This window comes from Chaetura pelagica, unplaced genomic scaffold, assembly GCF_000747805.2.
Source record: "Chaetura pelagica isolate M959 unplaced genomic scaffold, ChaPel_1.0 scaffold226, whole genome shotgun sequence".
NCBI lineage: Eukaryota > Metazoa > Chordata > Aves > Apodiformes > Apodidae > Chaetura > Chaetura pelagica.
In genome coordinates, this window is record NW_009953495.1 from 1,032,775 (window position 1) to 1,050,280 (window position 17,506).

Consider the following 17,506-nt stretch of genomic DNA (forward strand, 5'->3'; position numbering starts at 1 on the left):
GTTGAGAGTCCAAAAAATGGTTCTGCCTGGGCACTGAGCTGTTCTTGTGCCTGCCATCTGGTGGCCAGATACCACAGCTAACTGGACTGGCTGCGGGAACTCAGCTGAAGTTCTGTCTTAAGGATACTGGAGAAAAAAATAGATCCTTTTCTCACTGAGCTGTGTCTCAGGTGGAGATGGGGTTTTTTGCATAGTTTCCCTGGAGGAGAAATACATTTTATAAGTCCTGTAACTATCTTTCTTCTCTTTCCTAGGATATGATGGAGCTCCTAGAGGAAGATCTCACCTGTCCCATTTGCTGTAGCCTCTTTGATGATCCTCGTGTCCTGCCCTGTTCACACAATTTCTGCAGAAAGTGTCTGGAAGGAATTCTTGAGGGAAACGTGCGAAATGTGCTTTGGAGGCCATCCACTTTCAAGTGCCCCACATGCAGAAAGGAAACTCCAGTTGCTGGAGTCAACAGCTTGCAAGTCAACTACTCCCTGAAAGGTATCGTGGAGAAATATAATAAAATCAAAGTAACTCCAAAAATGCCTGTGTGCAAAGTGCACAGTGGGCAACCCCTCAACATTTTTTGCCGGACAGATATGCAGCTGATCTGTGGGGTATGTGCCACCCGTGGTGACCACACAAAGCATGTTTTCTGTTCTATTGAGGAAGCATATTCCCAGGAGAAGAGGGCTTTTGAAACCCTGTTCCAGGGCTTTGAAACCTGGCGCTGTGGAGATGCCCTCTCACGGCTGGATACCTTAGAAACCAGTAAGAGGAAAGCTCTGCAGATGCTGAGCAAAGATTCTGACAAGGTGAAAGAGTTCTTTGAGAAGCTGCAGCACACACTGGAGCAGAAACGAAATGAGATTCTCTCTGACTTTGAGACCATGAAGCTTGCAGTGATGCAGGCCTATGATCCAGAAATCAATAAACTGAACACAATTCTGCAAGAGCAACGGATGGCTTTTAACATTGCAGAGGCCTTCAAAGATATCTCTGAACCCATTATATTTCTGCAACAGATGCAGGAGTTCAGGGAAAAAATCAAGGTGCTTAAAGAAACCCCTTTACCTTGTTCCAGTGTGGACGTTAGCTCTACAATGAAGAGCTTTGATACCAGTCAGTGGAATGGAATAAAACTAGTTGATGTGGACAAGCTTTCCTTGCCTCAGGAAAACAACACTCTTAAATTCAAGATTTTCTCAGTCTTTTCACGCAGATTTATACTGACCTCTCTTATTTGCTTGCTTATTCTTGCTGTCACCAGAATGTCCTTTGTGGAGTCAGTCGTTGACAATCTCCAGTGCTGGAAATCTCAATTCTTTACAATTAGCTTGTCCTATTTGGCAGATACAGTGGAGATAGCAGATCATGCTGTCTTTTACTGGGAACAGATGACAGATGGAGCTTCACTTCTAAGAGAAAAGTGTAAAAACTATACGTTGGTTGTATTGGATAATGTTGCCCAGTTTGTGTGCAGATATAAACTGTTGTGACGTTCCTACTGAAGTATCAGAACCAAGAGAGAGCTGATGAAGAAAACATAGAACTTCTTGAAATTAATTGATTTTTTTAAGACGTCCATTCAAAACATTCAAAGATTAAAAATATTTCCAAAACATTCATACTGTTAATTTAGTTTGAGCACTGATAAAGAAGAAGATCGAAGGGACCTTTGAAAGACACATTGTTTCTTGATTCTCCTTTCAGTGGTGATTATGGGAATACTACTGTAAATCATTTTTCTTACCAAAATGTAGGGCCAAACTGCATCCTTATTTTAATGTAATTGTAGAATAAATCACTTCCCTAAAGGTCATAGTTGAAAAAAAATTTTCTCACTGGGATGTGGTTTGAAAAGAGGAGGAACAGTTATGGTTGACAAGAGCACTGTACTGAGAGGCACGTTAAGGACTGCCCTTCCACTGCAAAATACAGAGTGCATCATGCATGTTTTGGAACCACTTTCTATGTGAGAATGTTACTTCTCACTTAAAATAGAGATGTGGGGTTTTTTATAACCGAATGTTGTAATTATCATGTGCATTCAGGTTGTAGGGCAGATGGTTGGACTTTGTGGTCTTGAAGATTTTTTCCAACCTTGATGATTATATTATATTCTGTAGATACGGTGATTGTTTACATGTTCTGTACAAAAATACATCTTCAGGGCAGGCATAAATTCTAGGGGTAAAGAAAAATCTGTTGAGGCTGATAAGAACAAGCTGGAAGGCAGTGCAGAGTTTGCAGATAGTACATACTTCGCAGTTTACTTTTCCAGCATCAAGTTGTTGGAGTACCTGAGCTGTCCTGTTAGTTCCATGTTTTCCTGAAGCCACACTTTCTTAAGAAAGTCACCTTAATGTAAATGTTTCAGTGCAGTGAAGGCGTGCCCACCTCAGCCACAGGATGGCAGCTTGTGCTTCAGCTTACAGAAGTGGCAGGTAGAGCAATTCTCCACTCTTGGTCTGTTCCTCCAGATCATAATTCCACAAGCTGGGAAGACTGATGGGATGATTCCTTGGAGTGTGTAATGTGACAGTAGTATGGATGTTGTTGGTGTTTGGAAGTGCTTTAGCACTGGAACATATATAGGCTCTTCTGCCGTTACTGTATTTTCACATACTTTATTTCAGGAGTGAATTGGATTTTTCTGAGTGTATTGACTTGGCAGTAGGATAAAAGTGATTTAAAGTGAACTGTAAGCTTGAGCTCTCTGAAGGGCCCTTCTTTAAGAGCATTTGACACTGAAATGTATTGCTAGATTCACATCTAACCTCTTTTTGCAGTGGTCCTATGAATGTCAATATATAGAATGAAAACACCTAGTTGACGTTTCTGGGAGACAAAGGTGTATTGCGTGCCGTGCTGTGGGGGTGTTCTTGGCTTCTTGCAAGGTGAAGGAAGTTGTGAGGGTCAATTCACTGTCTTCCAGTGCTTCATGCAAGCTGTTAATTTCAAAACCAAAACAAGTTCCAAGAATGAAAGTTTCCAAGCAACCAATCCCTGCAAACAAAACTACTGCACAATGATATTTACATCTTTGTTGCCTGGGAATCCTGCTGCTGCTCCACACCTCACTCCACTTGCTAAAAGCACTGAATGTTTCTTGCAGCTGCAGGTGGCTTGCAGTCCTGGAAAGACCAAGTCACAAACACGTAGATCAGAGAGTTACAATTCTTGAGTGGCTGAGATAACGATGAGTAATCGAGAGGTGGTCGTTCTGAGTGTAGGAGGTGTGAGATTTGTAACCCAGGCTTCTACCTTGCAGCAGTTCCCTGAGTCCAGGCTGGCACGGATGTTGAACGGTGATGACCGGGAATTTAAACTGGTGAATGGAGAGTTTTTTGTGGACAGAGATGGAACTTTGTTTAGCTACATCATGGACTTCTTGAGAACTCTCCAGGTCTCCTTACCTACTGATTTCTCAGATTATCAGAGGCTGCAGAGAGAAGCAGAATTCTATGAGCTCTACCCTCTGGTGGACCTCCTGAGCCAGGAACACCTGCTGAAGCCGAGGCTGGAGATCTTGGAAGTGCGTTTTTCTCTCTTAGAGATGCAGGCCTTTTTCCGTATCTTTGGTTCCTGCAGTACCACTGTTGAGACACTAGCTGAACAGATCACTGTGTTTACAGGGCAGCAGTCAGGACAGAGCTGGAACAGCCCTTTTCCCTCTCAGAAACCACTTGTTCCACTTCCTTTGGAAAGACCTTCTCATCACGACGTGGTTTTTCAGTGTGGTACTGACTACTCTGCAGGTGACCAGTTTGTGGCCAGGTACCCTCCCTAGTGTGACTTCTTATTATGGAAATGTCTTTGTGACTTGTAGTTCATGAAATACATGCTGTGTGCTAGCAAAGCTCTTTTTAAACAAACAATCAGGCTGCTGTCTGAGAGAAAAGAGACATGTTTCATTTTTTTCTAGTTCTGAAATACCCAGTTCAGTTTCTGTTACACCAATTTGCCTGTTCTGCAACTTTCTGTTCTCAGTGCTTGTTTTGGAGTTCTGCTGGGTCTTTCTCTCTGCCATTTCCTCCTCACTCACTCTCTCAGGCTTAAGAACTTCATGGCATCACTGACTTTCTACAAGACCAAACAGAGTAAAATGAAGCAAAGGAAACAAAATAAATAAGGAGTGAAACTACTGGAGAAGCATAAAATCTCCACTAGCTTGAGCTCCAAAAGACTTTCATACGGAAAAGAGGAAAAAGAAAATGGCTAAACAGGGTTGAAAACACCAGTATAACTAAGGTTGCAATTCAGGTACTGGAAAGCTTTAATAGAGCGTTTTATTGGGGTGCGGGAGAAGGGGTAGGTTATTGACTATATGCTACGCAGCAGGTTTTCTTTGAATTCAGAGCCAGGTTCTGTTTTTTATTAAGATGACCATATATCAGTGATTTTTGTGATAGCAGTTCTGTATTCTAATGACAACTTACCTTTTTTAAACATACTTTTATTGGATGTCTCTATTGTATGGAGACATGTTCTCACTGTAGAAGAAAATGTAACCTAATTTGTCCTCTGTGGCTGTTAGAACATCTGGAATTTTATGGAAATTTCATTGAAATAGTTCCAAAAGGACTGTTGTTTCTGCATATAGGAATCAACACAACAGTCCTTTGTTTATTAAAAAAAAATAAAAAATAGTGAAGTTTATCTTTCTTCTAGCTTTCTTTAGCTAAGCAAGTAGAAGAAAAATTAGTTTGCATTTGTGAAGCAAGATGCATTTATGTGTCAGACTTTAATTCTATAATGCATTGCTGATTTTAATCGACTCACAATTGGTTGACTAGGTTACAGCAACTTAAACAGTGGGAAATATATTCCTGATTGCTTCAGACTTGTTAAAAACTTTCCTTTGCAGATCAATAGAAAAGCTTATCTTGATTAATGAAAGAAGTGAGGTTTGATTATGTTGCCTGCTGAATTTCTATTGACTTAGTCTTTGGTGACATGCACTCTTTTGCCTTGTTTGTGCTTTCCATGAATGTACCTTCTGTGAACTGTGGAACAGTTTCACTTCTGTCAGCTTTGTATTTTGTAATAGTATTTTTACCTGACTTTTACTTGACCTGTTCCACAAAATCTCTGGATAGATTCATAAACTGTGCTTTATATCAAGTAAAATCATTTGAGGCAATGTGAAAATGATTTTCATACTTGTTACCACAAGACCTGCTGTACAAGGTAACTTTGCAATAAATGTCACTGTTTGTAGAAAGAGATCCTGTGCAATGAAAAGTGGTGCTGTTGGGGTGAATGTGCCTTCACTGTGTCCTTTCCATCACTGACTCTTACCTGAGGAGCTGTTGCAGCACTGCACAGCCACTGCACATACCACTCATCTCTCCTCCATGAAGTGGAACGGGATGAAGGTTGTCACAACTATTTCTTAAGGAAGTAAGGTTTGGTGTGGGGGTGAAAAAGAAGTGATTCTTCTCCATCATGTAAGTGGACCAGCAGAGAGTGACTGGTTCTTACAATGAGGGAGAGTTCAGTTGTCTTCAAGGGAGGAAAAAAATGTCCAGAACCTTGGTTGCTGTAAACCTGTGGCAATTGTGCTGACTTGTACCATCCAAGGACCTGGTTTGTTTTATTAAAAAATTTGATTCCATCCTTCAAGAAGTAATGAAAGTGTAACTGCTTTTTTCTTATTTTAGGTATGTTTCCATAAAGCCTGATAATAGAAAGCTGATTAATGGTACCAATGTGCTAGGCCTGCTACTTGACACTTTACTCAGAGATGGATTTCACCTCATAAGCACCAGGACAGTCTCCAGTGAAGAAAAAGTGGAATGCTACAGTTTTGAAAGGATGAGAAGGCCAGCAGCCCTTACCGTCACTGTGAACCAAAGCCTGGGGAGCTCCGGGATAGTACAGGCAAAGAGAGGCCAAGTGCAGAAAGGGAAATAAAGCCTTTTCCTTTCATCTTTTGAGGGTGGAAGAGGGGTGTGTCGACACTGCTGGCCTTTTTTGTTGAGTTGTTTGAAATTGCAACTATTGAGGGAAGTAACAAACAAACAATTTTTTTTCCCCAAGTGTTGGGATAAAAAAAACCCAACTGCTTTCCTGCCTTTTACTGCTCCACCCTCTTCAACTCTAAATAAAAGAACCACAGATTCAATACTAATTTTGTGGACCAGATTCCAGCATTTTCAGGAGTTGTTTTTGTTTATCTCCGTGGCTAAAATTGATAATAGGACTCACAAAAAACCAGCCTTTCTAGGAAACTGATTTTATGTTCTGTGCTACTCTGTAAGTAGATTTTAAATGTGTGATAAAACATGAAGAATTAGCAGCTTGACACTACCATCATCCCACCAGTTTGGAGAAGTGGCTGAAGGAGGAATGCAAACCTCAACAATTGAATGTTGCTTCTACTTTCAAAAGATACACGTACCCTGGTTCTCTTGCAGTTCCCTGAAAGCAGCCTAATGGAAACTCCCTGAGTTGTGTTGCTGTGTGGCTGCAGCCATGAGAACGTGGCTTTGTGAAGCCACCACCAGTGTCCATGAAATAATGTGTTACTGTCTCTTGCAGAATACTCCTCTGTTCTCTCCTCCCACTCTGAAGGCATTAAGCGGCTCTCCAGTGCTGAGAATTAAAATGATAAAGGTCTTTGTGAACAAAGGGTCAGTTAATTTTTAGAGCTTTAACTATAAAAAGAATGAAAATGTGATTAACAGTCCTTCAGATGGAAGAGTTAGTACAGTTTTAAACAAGATAATTGGATTTCTTAACACATTTTAAGTGCAGAACATGTTTAGGAGGAAGGCTTGGCAGAAGTGGCTCAAAGTCTTGGGAACGTTAGCCCTGTGCAGTGCTTTGTAATGATGCCAAAATTAGCTCAGGTACCAGGAGAGGTAGATTAATGGGGCCATATAAATTAAGAACCTTTTCTCCTTCCTTCAAGACAGGGAAAGAAGACAGCAAGAACTTAAAGGATTCATTATTTGACTTTTGTTGGTGATAAAACACCATCTTTCCAAAGTTAAAACCAGCTCTTCTGGGCTTTCTTGTCTGACTAATTAGATCTGGCTTTTCATTACCTTAAAATGTATATCTGTTGCTTAATTTGCAGCACTTAAAAATGGGGATGTGTGATGGGAATCACACATCTGTTTCTTGCCCACAGGAGTTTCAGTGAAATGGGTCTTCCCAGAGGGGTGGTGCCACTGTTGGACATCTCTGCTTCTGCCACTGCTGTAGTGAATTTTAGCTTGATACAATTTCAGAAGTTCAGTGGTACCAACAACATCCTCTTTGCTTGTTCTAGAGCTTCCTGGTTTGACAATGATGTGATGGTGGGACTGTATCTCCTAAGCTGTTTACAGGTTATATAATGTAGTAAATGTAGTAAAGGTAAGAGTGGATGCTTTTGGTTCAAATGGGGTTTCTGTCAGTGATGTCACTATGCTCATATTCATCTTGTAATACCATTTTTACAGTGAGAATCATCACTCACTGGAACAACCTCCCCAGGGATGTGGGGAAGTTCCCATTGCTGGACGTTTCAAGGTGCAATTGGACAGGGTACTAGATAATCTCACCTGGCCTCCTTTTCCCATGAAGGGTTGGACCAGATGATCTTTTGAGATCCCTTCCCTGACTTTGAGGTTGCTGACATCAGCATTCGAGTGACACCAGGGACAACCTCTCGGGATTGCTGTCCCGACAGGTTGTTGTGCTACAAAGACAGTGCTGCTAGTTTTATAAGTTTATTTTGAGGTCCATGTACAGACTTTCCAGAAAAGTTTCCATTCCTCAAATTGGGATAAAACTGAAAGCAATAACAATGAGTACTGACTGAGTCAGCAACTAAATATTGTGGGCAGAGACTTACCTATTATAGCAAGAAACGCAAGACAAAAGTGACAACTTTTTACAGGGAAAGGGGAAAAAAAAAGGAACTTGGGGCTGCATTTAAGCATCACACCTTAAATGATCACTGATAAGCAGCAGTGTAAACTGAGACTAGTTTCAGAACCCCTTGTAGTAACAAAATTAGTCTTACTTCACCTAATGCTGAAGTAGTGAGGTTTTTTTCCTTGCTGTGGCAGCCACTTTGAAAACTTTAAAAAGCCCTGGAGTTTTAGCTTAAGCCATCACTCGTGCTCCATAAATTGGAGCAAAATAAATATTTGGTACAACCATTTCAATAGCAACTTGTGACAGGCAAGTGCTGAACACTTTCTGGTTTCCCTCATGGGTTATTTTTTATTCATCACAAACATAATTCTATGATGTGAGATTTTGGCTCTGGAAAAATACACCAGTGCGGGTTCCTGTCCTGTAAAGAGCCATATGTTCTTTACCTCGACCTTGTGTAATGATACACTGTGAGACTGCATCTTTTTGAAGTGCAGCACATGACTGTCAGCAAGTTTGGATTCCCGTTTGGATTCCAAAAGTTCTCCTAGCATTTAGTCTTCCTTGGCACTGAGCTGAGAGAGGTCACCAGAGAAGGGCCTGGCGAGGTTCGTTGTGCACCTGCAGGGAACTTGACTAGGTTGTTGTACAGGGCTTTTGGGTTTTTTTGTGTGGTTTCTTTGGTTGTTGTTTTGTTGGGGTTTTGTAACTGGTGGTTGCTTAAGTGAGTTTGAGGGGATCTGTGTCAGTAAGCTGGCAGACATTTGATGGAAGTGCCTGACTGAGACCCGTAGGGTAATGACTTTTAGTTGAAGATAATTTCTTTCTTCAAAGGAAAGCACCTCTCTGAATTTCTCAGTGCAGAAAGTGGAAGCAGCAATGGTAGAGCTACAGGTGGTGTAGCTTCAAGCTACAACTACATGGCAGCAATCACAGTGGAAGGCCTGAAACTCTGCAGACAAATTAATATAAACCCACCATCAATTTACCAGGACTTCAGTGGGCCTGGGTAGCTGCTGCCCTGCACCTTACAATATTACTTATGTTACTGTCAAGTGTTGCTGAACCAGGATGGCAATTTTTCTATGCCTTCTTTGGAGTGGTACCAGTACATCCCACAGGCACTGAGCTAGATACTTAGAAGCAGTAGTGGCCGGTATTTTTACTGCATTTTCCCTTTTGAAGTCCCCAACAGGCAGGGATGCAGCAGAGAGCAAACTGTGAGATGTGTCATCCCCAGGGTGGTTCCCAACTGAACATTTCCACAGAAGGTAATGGCTGTACAAGCAGAAGTGAACTTGGCTGGTGGGAGCCCAGGTTAGCTGCAAGTCTGCGTGATCCAGTCAAAACCAGATAATGTGTTAAACAGAACTTTCACCCAAATCTTGGCAGGCAAGTCAACTCCAGTATCTCACACTATGATCTCTGCTGGACTAGAGTGTACTACTGATGACTTGGTCCTACTTTTACATTGATACTATGCATTTTACATTGATACTATGCTTAGACAGAAAAGGACTGATCTCTCAGCACTGGTAAACTTTTCCCTTTACTAAATGATTCCAAACCATTTTTCATTTCCCTGCATAGCTGAATCTCATGGAAATAGAAGAAGACTCCACCCTAAGATGCAGTTTATGAGGAATTTAATAGCCATAGCGCAGAAGAATGATGCTGGAGTGATTGGATCCTGCTCTGCTTCCACAGGCTTGGAAGTAGGGATAGTAACTTCTGACTTCGGAGAAACTTTTGGAGAAACTTTTCTCCACATTGGGCTGTTCCCACTTCTTACCTTCTTTGGGTAGTTCCTAGTTTCCTAATGTTAAAAAAAAAATAAATTTAAAAATCCTTTACTCTGAGCTGAGTGAGGGGGATGTGCTTTTGTCTGTCTCTGGAGGGCAAAATTCTAAGGTATATCCAACACATAATATGGGTAATACTCCGTTTTGATCCCCAGCTGAATTCAGTACAGAAATCCACCAAAGTGGAACAGCAGTCCTGTCTGAGATCACAACAGAGTGTTCAGAACTGGGAACATTTATATATATATATTTTTTAACAATGTTCCCAGATTTCTGGAAATTGAATTGAATATTCATTGGGAAACAAGCTGGGAACTATCCAAGAGGGGGAGGACGACTCACTGCCTCTTGCTCCTCTGATTTGTGCTGAACCATTGCCCTACTTTAACTTTACAAGGTTTATTTTTATTGATTTTCAACAATAAACAGTGGGAGTATCTACAATAAAAGTTTTACAGCACATCAGAAGGAAATACAACTCCCCACCAAATACTATATTGATCTATTCCCAGACGCTACTGAAACAGCGCGTAAGAGCCCAAATCAAGTCCAGTGATGGACAACTTCCTCTCTCTAGTGACAGATGAGTATGACTGTTCTGTCTTCAGAAAACAATAAAAGGGAAGGGAGTGACTCTGCTTCTTTGACTGTATCTTCAACAGCCCAGTTAAATCTGTCAACTCAGTGTAATCCATATAAATAAAGAATTTGGGAACCAAGGGAACTGCCAGTGTGTCTGAAGATTCCCATTCTTTGAAGCTGCCTCTCCTGCTGCATCAGGCCATAATTAGTCACAGAAGGCCTTGTTGTGACTGGTAAATGGATGGACCAACAATGATTTGAACAGTCTGGAACCGGCTGGAGATACGCCTGGAGCCCTGAATATTCTCAAATGGGTGGGTGGGATGTAAATCACTAGTCATCACATAAAATACAAATAAATCTGACTTCTATTGAAAAAAATAAATAAAATAAAAAAAAAGGAGTGCTGGTTTCCTAGACTATCATGTAGTTTCTGCTGAAATAACCCCCTGAAGTGTGGTCTGACGTGTGAATTTTGTCAAGAATCCTTCCTCCATTTCTACTCAGTTTCCATTCTAATGCGATGGGTCAGTAATTGGTGGCATCTTTCTGGTCAGAGAGATGATGAATGTAGCCCTAAAGGTTGGAAAGAATAGTGTGTCCAAGTCTACTTTAGAGAATGAATTTAGGGCTTCGCTTTCTAAGCAACTTTCTGCTTCACCAGTCAGCTGAGTGCTTGGTGAAACTGTGAAGAATTAAGCATTGCAACATTGTTCCATCCTGATTCTCCATTGGGAAAAAAAGCTTCGAAACATCAAGCCTTGGCTTTTAGGCTTTTGCTAGTACTTTGGAGTCAGGAACTCTTATTTTCTTTGCATTTCAAAGGCAGTTTGTAGCTTTCAGTGAGGGCCTTCTGAAAAGACTGGTCTATGTTTTTTGTGTTTGTTCCCCAGTGATAACTAAACCGAGTCATAAAATAATTGCTGACATACTGTTTTATTTGCAGAGCTGTATTCAACACTAAACAGAAGGCACGCTGAGCCTTCTATCTAATCACATCTTCTTACTATGTCTTCAGCTCACTCTTTGGTTTGGTCACTGGTGGAATAAAGCAAAATTCTACATGATAAAGGCAGGCAGACATCCAGAGGAAAAAGCAAACTCATTTCTTTCCCATTACAGAGAAGGTGCTAAGGAGTACATTTAATCTGGAAAGAGTTGCTGCCTTTTCGGGACCAGAGATAAAACTTACTGGAGTTAAGGGGGAACAGTTGACAGAGCTGTCAGAAATGTCAGTGCCACCAGCTAAGGAAAAGCAGAAGATCTTACAGGGGTGACTGAATGGGTGGGTGAGAGCTGCTGAGGGAACACAGAAAAGGCACAGAATGACTTAGGTGCTCATGTGACTAGAGGGACATTTTGTTTTTCTGCGGTGTGTTAGGTAAGTGCATCTGCAAAACATCTTGCATCAGTAGGTCACACACCTGAAGAACCAAATTTGTCTCTCAGAGGTAGTTTCTGCATTTGCACTATGAACTGGAACATTGCAGGATTCAGGCATAAGATGGGTTAATGTTAAAAGGCTTTTGGTGGCCAAATAGGCAAACTCTGATGACCAGAATACCAGTACTGCTTTGGCAGCCTCCTGACTCATTGCTGGATATGGCCTGGTGATGATCTTAGTTTCAATTCCAGTTGTAGTGTCATGACCAGTTACCCTGTCAGGAAGTTCCAAATTTTCCATAAACTGGAAACCTTCTAGAACAGACTGGTTTACATTGTTTTCCCCATTTACAAATTGGCCTTTATTCCAAGTAATTTTCCTTTGCTACCTTTGTTCAAAACCTTATCTTCTGAAGATAGGTCAGTAAATGGTGGATCCCTGGGACACATTAACAGCTTGATGATTAATATGGCTGTGTCAAGAATGTAAATGAAAAATGGTACCTGTATGGCCCCTGATGTAACGGAGATCTTTCTGCCATCTTTGGTTAGGCTAACAATGTTTTCTGCTGTTACTCAATAAGTTGTCTTTGACATGTAAAGTGTAACAGTGCAATCCAGAGTTCACTTGTGTTCATAGTACCACAAAGATAATCCAAGGGCTGGAACATCTCTCCTGTGAAGACAGGCTGAGAAAGCTGGGGTTGTTCAGCATGGAGAAGAGAAGGCTCCAAGGAGACCTTACAGCACCTTCCAGTAGCTGAAGGGGCTACAGAAAAGCTGGGGAGGAATTTTTTACAAGGCTGTGTATCAAAAGGACAAGGGGTAATGGATTAAAACTGGAAGAGGGAAGATTCAGGTTAGACATTAGGAAGAAATTCTTTAGTCTGAGGGTGATGAATCACTGGCACAGGTTGTCCAGAGAAGCTGTGGCTGCCCCATCCCTGGAAGTGTTGAAGGGCAGGTTGGATGGGTCTTTGAGCAACCTGGTCTAGAGGGAGGTGTCTCTGATCATGCAGAGGCGTTGGAACTAGATGATCTTTAAGGTCCCTTCCAACCTAAACCATTCTATGATTCTATGATATGCAGTCTTGCAATTTCTACAGATACATGTGGAGAAGGGTCATCTTTTTGCTAGACTCATCTTTAATTTCAGAGATTCCTTCCAGATCTTTGACCGGAAAATGCATTGAAAGGCACAGGGACACTTGTGTGTCCATTGGCTGTACCTTCCCCTACAAGCTGAGCTGTGCTTAGCTAGGAAAGCCTGACATATATTCTCTCTGAACTTGTGAGGTAGTCTTTGAGATTGAATAGAAAAGCTGAAAATCACATGGAATTTTACAAGGCTAATGGAACATCAGTCTGCTGTGGTTTTGATCTTCTATATTCTGTGAAGGGATTTATACTGACTTCTTGTCTACTCCCAGCACCAAGATACAGCTGAGAACAGAGGATCTAATGGCAGTTCTTAGGAGTTCACATCCAGAGCATTCCAGATATGGAGATGGGGATTTCTGTTCTTCTGAAACAAATGGTGACAAGCACACAGATCTTCAACTGAAAGCAATGACTCCTGCTACAAAGACCACACAGCTCTCTCAGGCTGGGTGGATAATAGTGTGGAAATAACTGTTTTGAAAACTCAAAACAGGGCTTTTTAACCTGGCAATGACAAACTGCTAGCTGAAAACATTACTCTGTATCTGATCTTTCAGGTGTATGTATTCACACTGCTTGAGATCTGGGACAGCCAAAGCGAACACTGTAGTAGAATCAAGTCATTATCACCTTTCCCCCTCCCTTTTTAAAACATAAAGCAGGATCTCTTTTCCTCAGGGAAGAAGAAATGGTGTTACCAATGATTCAACATAGTCTCCTTGAAATTCCCTGGGACAGACTGGAGACAAAGAGTGACTCAAACAGAATATACAACAGTCTCTGTGGCAACTGGTAGGTACTGACCTGTTATAAAACCCCTTCAGTGGTTGAAAGGAAAAGGTGGAACATCATGAACATCATTTCAGACCAGTCAGACACTGACACGTCGATAAAGCAGCAGGAGAACTGCTACACACAAGGAAGTTTCTTCTAAGTCTTGTGCTGCATTACTGGAGGGCATGTAGGTTTGCATGGTGGGAAAGCCTGTGCTCTGTGATATTCATGTTTGTGAACTGGTGTTTACACTCTTGGGGACCTAAGAATGGTGTGCACAGCCTTGTTTGTATAAACAGATCACAAAGCATTGAATAGCTGCTCGTAATTCAGAAAATCCATGAAGTTGCCTTTGTCTGTCTGCCTGAAAGAGTTGTTATTGCTATAAATGGTCCCTACTACACCATATTTAAATTCCTCACTAGGTGTCTGTGGCAATTCTTGGAATTTTAAATTAGCAAATACTAATTAAGAATACCATTTTTAGCTTGTATGGCTCTGTAGCCTGGGACCCTCCTTTTGGGAGGATAGCTCTTCTGCAGCAGAGATAAAACTTTTTGCTCTGTCATTTTTTGCTGCTATTGGAGGCAGCTTTCCTTCTGGAGGAGGTTGCCCTGAGGCACAGTTCTAGTCTGATGGCATTTAGTAATGGGTTTGGTAAAAAACTGTCCTGCCAGTTGGATCTTCGAAAGCTTTGTAATCACTGGATGGAGGTAACGAGTCAGGAGCTGTTCTGTGGTGAGAAATGGAGAATGAAACATGCACATGGACACTGCTTTGATAACTGGTGAATTCTATGATAACATAGAATTCTATGATTCTATTATTCTATAACTGGTGACATAACAACAACAGGCTCTCTTTGAAGGCTGAAGTTGAAGCTCAGCATTCCACCTCAAGGACTCTTGGCATTCAGAAATGAGAATATAGCAATGCTGAAAAATGCAGAAAGTTCCCATCTCTCTAAGCTACCCTAGTGTAAACTACACCTGACCTCTCTGCCTAGCACAGAATGTCCAGTTAGAGAACCTCACAGAAGAACCTTTCAGCCTTGTTCTGATTCTGACTGAGCACAGGAATATTTTCTATGGAACTAGCTGTACAGGATGCTGGAAACTTGCAGAAAATCATCTCTCAGTACCAGTAGAATATAGAAAGATTGAATTAATACCTAAGGTTGGAATCCATGGAGGCTTGTAAAGGATGATTATGAGCATGATTTGACAGTGGAGTATTGGATTGCTGTCTGCTTTCAGCTGAAGGATCCAAAGGTGATTTGACCTTGTCAAAATCAACTTTGTTGTTGTTGTTACTGACAATTTCTGTTCTATCTTCACAGCTGCCGAAGGATCCAAGAACGGGATGAAATATCCAAGGTAATTTCATACAGATGAAATATCCAAAGTAATGCCAGCTCTGCATCATAGGACAGCCTGGTGTTCCCAGGATTCAGCTGTGATGAACTTCAGAAGAATTTATGTAAGAGAAAATCAGGATCTGATTTGCGAATGTCCTGTTCCTTGTCACCCTCTAGTTGAGCCCTTGCCATGACAGACTTGCTGACAGCCTAGGGCAAGAAGTGGAAACAGACAAGAATTCTGCTCTTCCTCAGTGTCTGCTCAGGCAAACTAGAACCAGAGGCCAGGTGTCTGAATCACTTGAGACATCCTGAGGCAAGATGTTTTTCTTGCTCAGCCTTCTTAGAAGATTCATGTGATGCTCATCAAGCCAAGCAAAATGTATCTTGTGTAGATAGTTGTTAATGACACCACTACATTGTACTCAGTTCTGGGGAGGTCGTGCTTACTCATGGGGCATGCATTGACATGGAACTCCTCCTAGGATAAAGCAGCTTATCCAACAGAAATATAACAGAAATGCTACAGTTTCTACAACTCATCCCAATCTTACCAGCTATTTGAGTGTTAATATAAGTATAAATTAGTGAATAATAAAAGACTGTCTAGTGTATCAATGGCTAATGAAAAGCTCTATTGGTAGCCACCAGGCTAGGACAAGAGGCTGGCAGGATTAACACCCCTCTTGCACAAAGACACAGAGTTACTGCTTTCACAGGTGCTGCTGAACAGTGTTGTCCCATGCAGGGCTGTCAGGTGCACAATGGCTGCCTGCAGTGCCCATGTCCCAGCGCACAAACACACATGGGGAGGAATCCCCAGTATCCTTAAACATATTTGAATCCAGGTGGTGTTTTTTTGGTTTTGTCTATGTAGTATCAAGAGCAGGATGAAAGAAATTGGTCAAGAAGCCCAGTATAAATGATTTGGTCTCAATGTAGAGGGTGACAGAGACATTCCTGCCACAGAATCAGAGAATGCATTGTTTGTGTTGGAAGGGACCTTATAGATCACAGAATCCCAGAATCTTAGGGGTGGGAAGGGACCTCTAGAGATCATCGAGTCCAACCCCCCTGCCAAAGTATGATCACCTAGGGCAGGCCACACAGAAACACATCTAGGTGGGTTTTGAGTCTCCAAAGTAGGAGACTCCACAGCCTCTCTGGACAGCCTGTTCCAGTGCTCATCACCTTCACAGTAAAGAAGTTTCTCATGTTGAGGTGGAACTTCCTGTGTTCTAGCTTATACCCATTGTTCCTTGTCCTATTACTGGGCACCACCAAAGAGACTGGCTCCTTCCTCTACCCCTCAGATATTTATACCCTTCTCAGCCTTCTCAAGGCTGAACAGCTGCAGTTCTTTCAGCCTTTCTTCATAGGAGAGATGTTCAAGTCCCTTAATCAATCCCTGTAGCACTCTGTTGGGCTCTGCAGTAGATCCCCATCTCTCTTGAAGTGGGGAGCCCAAAACTGGATACAGTATTACAAGTGTGGTCCCAGCAGGGCAGAGTAAAGGGTGAGGAGAACCTCCCTAGACCTGTGGAACACTTTTCTTAATGCACCCTAAGGCATTCTTGTTCCAACTCCTTTGCATGGGCAGGGACACGTCCCACTGGACCAGGTTGCTCCAGGCTCCATCCAACCTGGCCTTGAACACTTCCAGGGGTGGGACATCCATAGCTTCTCTGGGCAACCTGTGCCAGTGTCTCACCACCCTTATGCTAAAGGACTTCTTCCTAATGTCTAGCCTAAATCTTCCCTCTTCCAGTTTTAATCCATTACCCCTTGCCCTATCACCACACACCCTTGTAAAAAGCCCCTCCCCAGCTTTCTTGTAGCCCCTTCAGGTACTGGAAGGTGCTATAAGGTCTTCTTGAAGCCTTCTCTTCTCTAGGCTGAACAGCCCCAACTCTCTCAGCCTGTCTTCATAGCAGAGGTGCTCCAGCCCTTTGATCATCTTTGTGGCCCTTCTCTCACTTCAAGAGCTCCATGTGCTTCCTATGTTGAGGGCTCCAGAACTGGACAGCACTGAAGGACTATCCCAAGAACATTATTTATGGGGAATTACTTTAGCTTCACCAGGTCTAGACACCTCAAAGAAAGAGCCTGTTGGCAGCCCAAGAAATTAAAACACTGTAAATCTCCAGGACCAAATGCTATTTTTATAAGAACTCCAAAATAAATGGGAAAACCTAGAGACGTAGTTAAGAATTTGTCTACTATTAAAAATACCCACTGCTCTGAATATCTGTTCATAGATAAAGGGAAAAAGGTGTCATTTTGGAGGTAACTGACCGAGGATACTTCCACAGTACAAAATAGTGCCTTTCTCAGGCTACATCCTTTATGCCTGAATAAGCATAAAGTAATGAGATCACAACACCACAACTCTGCAAGTAACCTGTATGCTCTAAGCTACTAGAACTGCTTGAACCAAGTTAAAATTAGAATCTCCAAAAGCCTTAAGGAAGTTACTTCTTGAGTCTTCTACCCAGAACAAGCTTTTATGAATTCCACTAACATGGGAGATTGTAAACTTTCCCATCCAAAAGGAAAAACAAAAAACTAACAAAAACCAAGTAAA

General features: G+C 41.9%; 2 protein-coding genes across 2 annotated transcripts; both read left to right on the forward strand.

The window, feature by feature from the left end:
* The first annotated feature begins 257 nt into the window (after positions 1-257).
* On the forward strand, positions 258-1,487 carry TRIM13 (tripartite motif containing 13). Its single transcript, XM_009999075.1, has one exon. It carries the CDS (start codon positions 258-260, stop codon positions 1,485-1,487), a length of 1,230 nt encoding a protein of 409 aa, XP_009997377.1.
* A 1,703-nt stretch (positions 1,488-3,190) lies between these two features.
* Positions 3,191-5,907, forward strand: KCNRG (potassium channel regulator). Its single transcript, XM_009999076.1, has 2 exons — positions 3,191-3,768; positions 5,655-5,907. The coding sequence occupies exons 1-2, from the start codon at positions 3,191-3,193 to the stop codon at positions 5,905-5,907; spliced, it is 831 nt and encodes a 276-aa protein (XP_009997378.1).
* The last annotated feature ends 11,599 nt before the right edge of the window (positions 5,908-17,506 follow it).

Coding starts and splice junctions, on each gene's coding strand:
- TRIM13 (XM_009999075.1), top strand. CDS start 258: ATGATGGAGCTCCTAGAGGAAGATCTCACCTGTCCCATTTGCTGTAGC.
- KCNRG (XM_009999076.1), top strand. CDS start 3,191: ATGAGTAATCGAGAGGTGGTCGTTCTGAGTGTAGGAGGTGTGAGATTT. Junction 3,769..5,654: donor GGTGACCAGTTTGTGGCCAG/GTACCCTCCCTA, acceptor TTCTTATTTTAG/GTATGTTTCCATAAAGCCTG.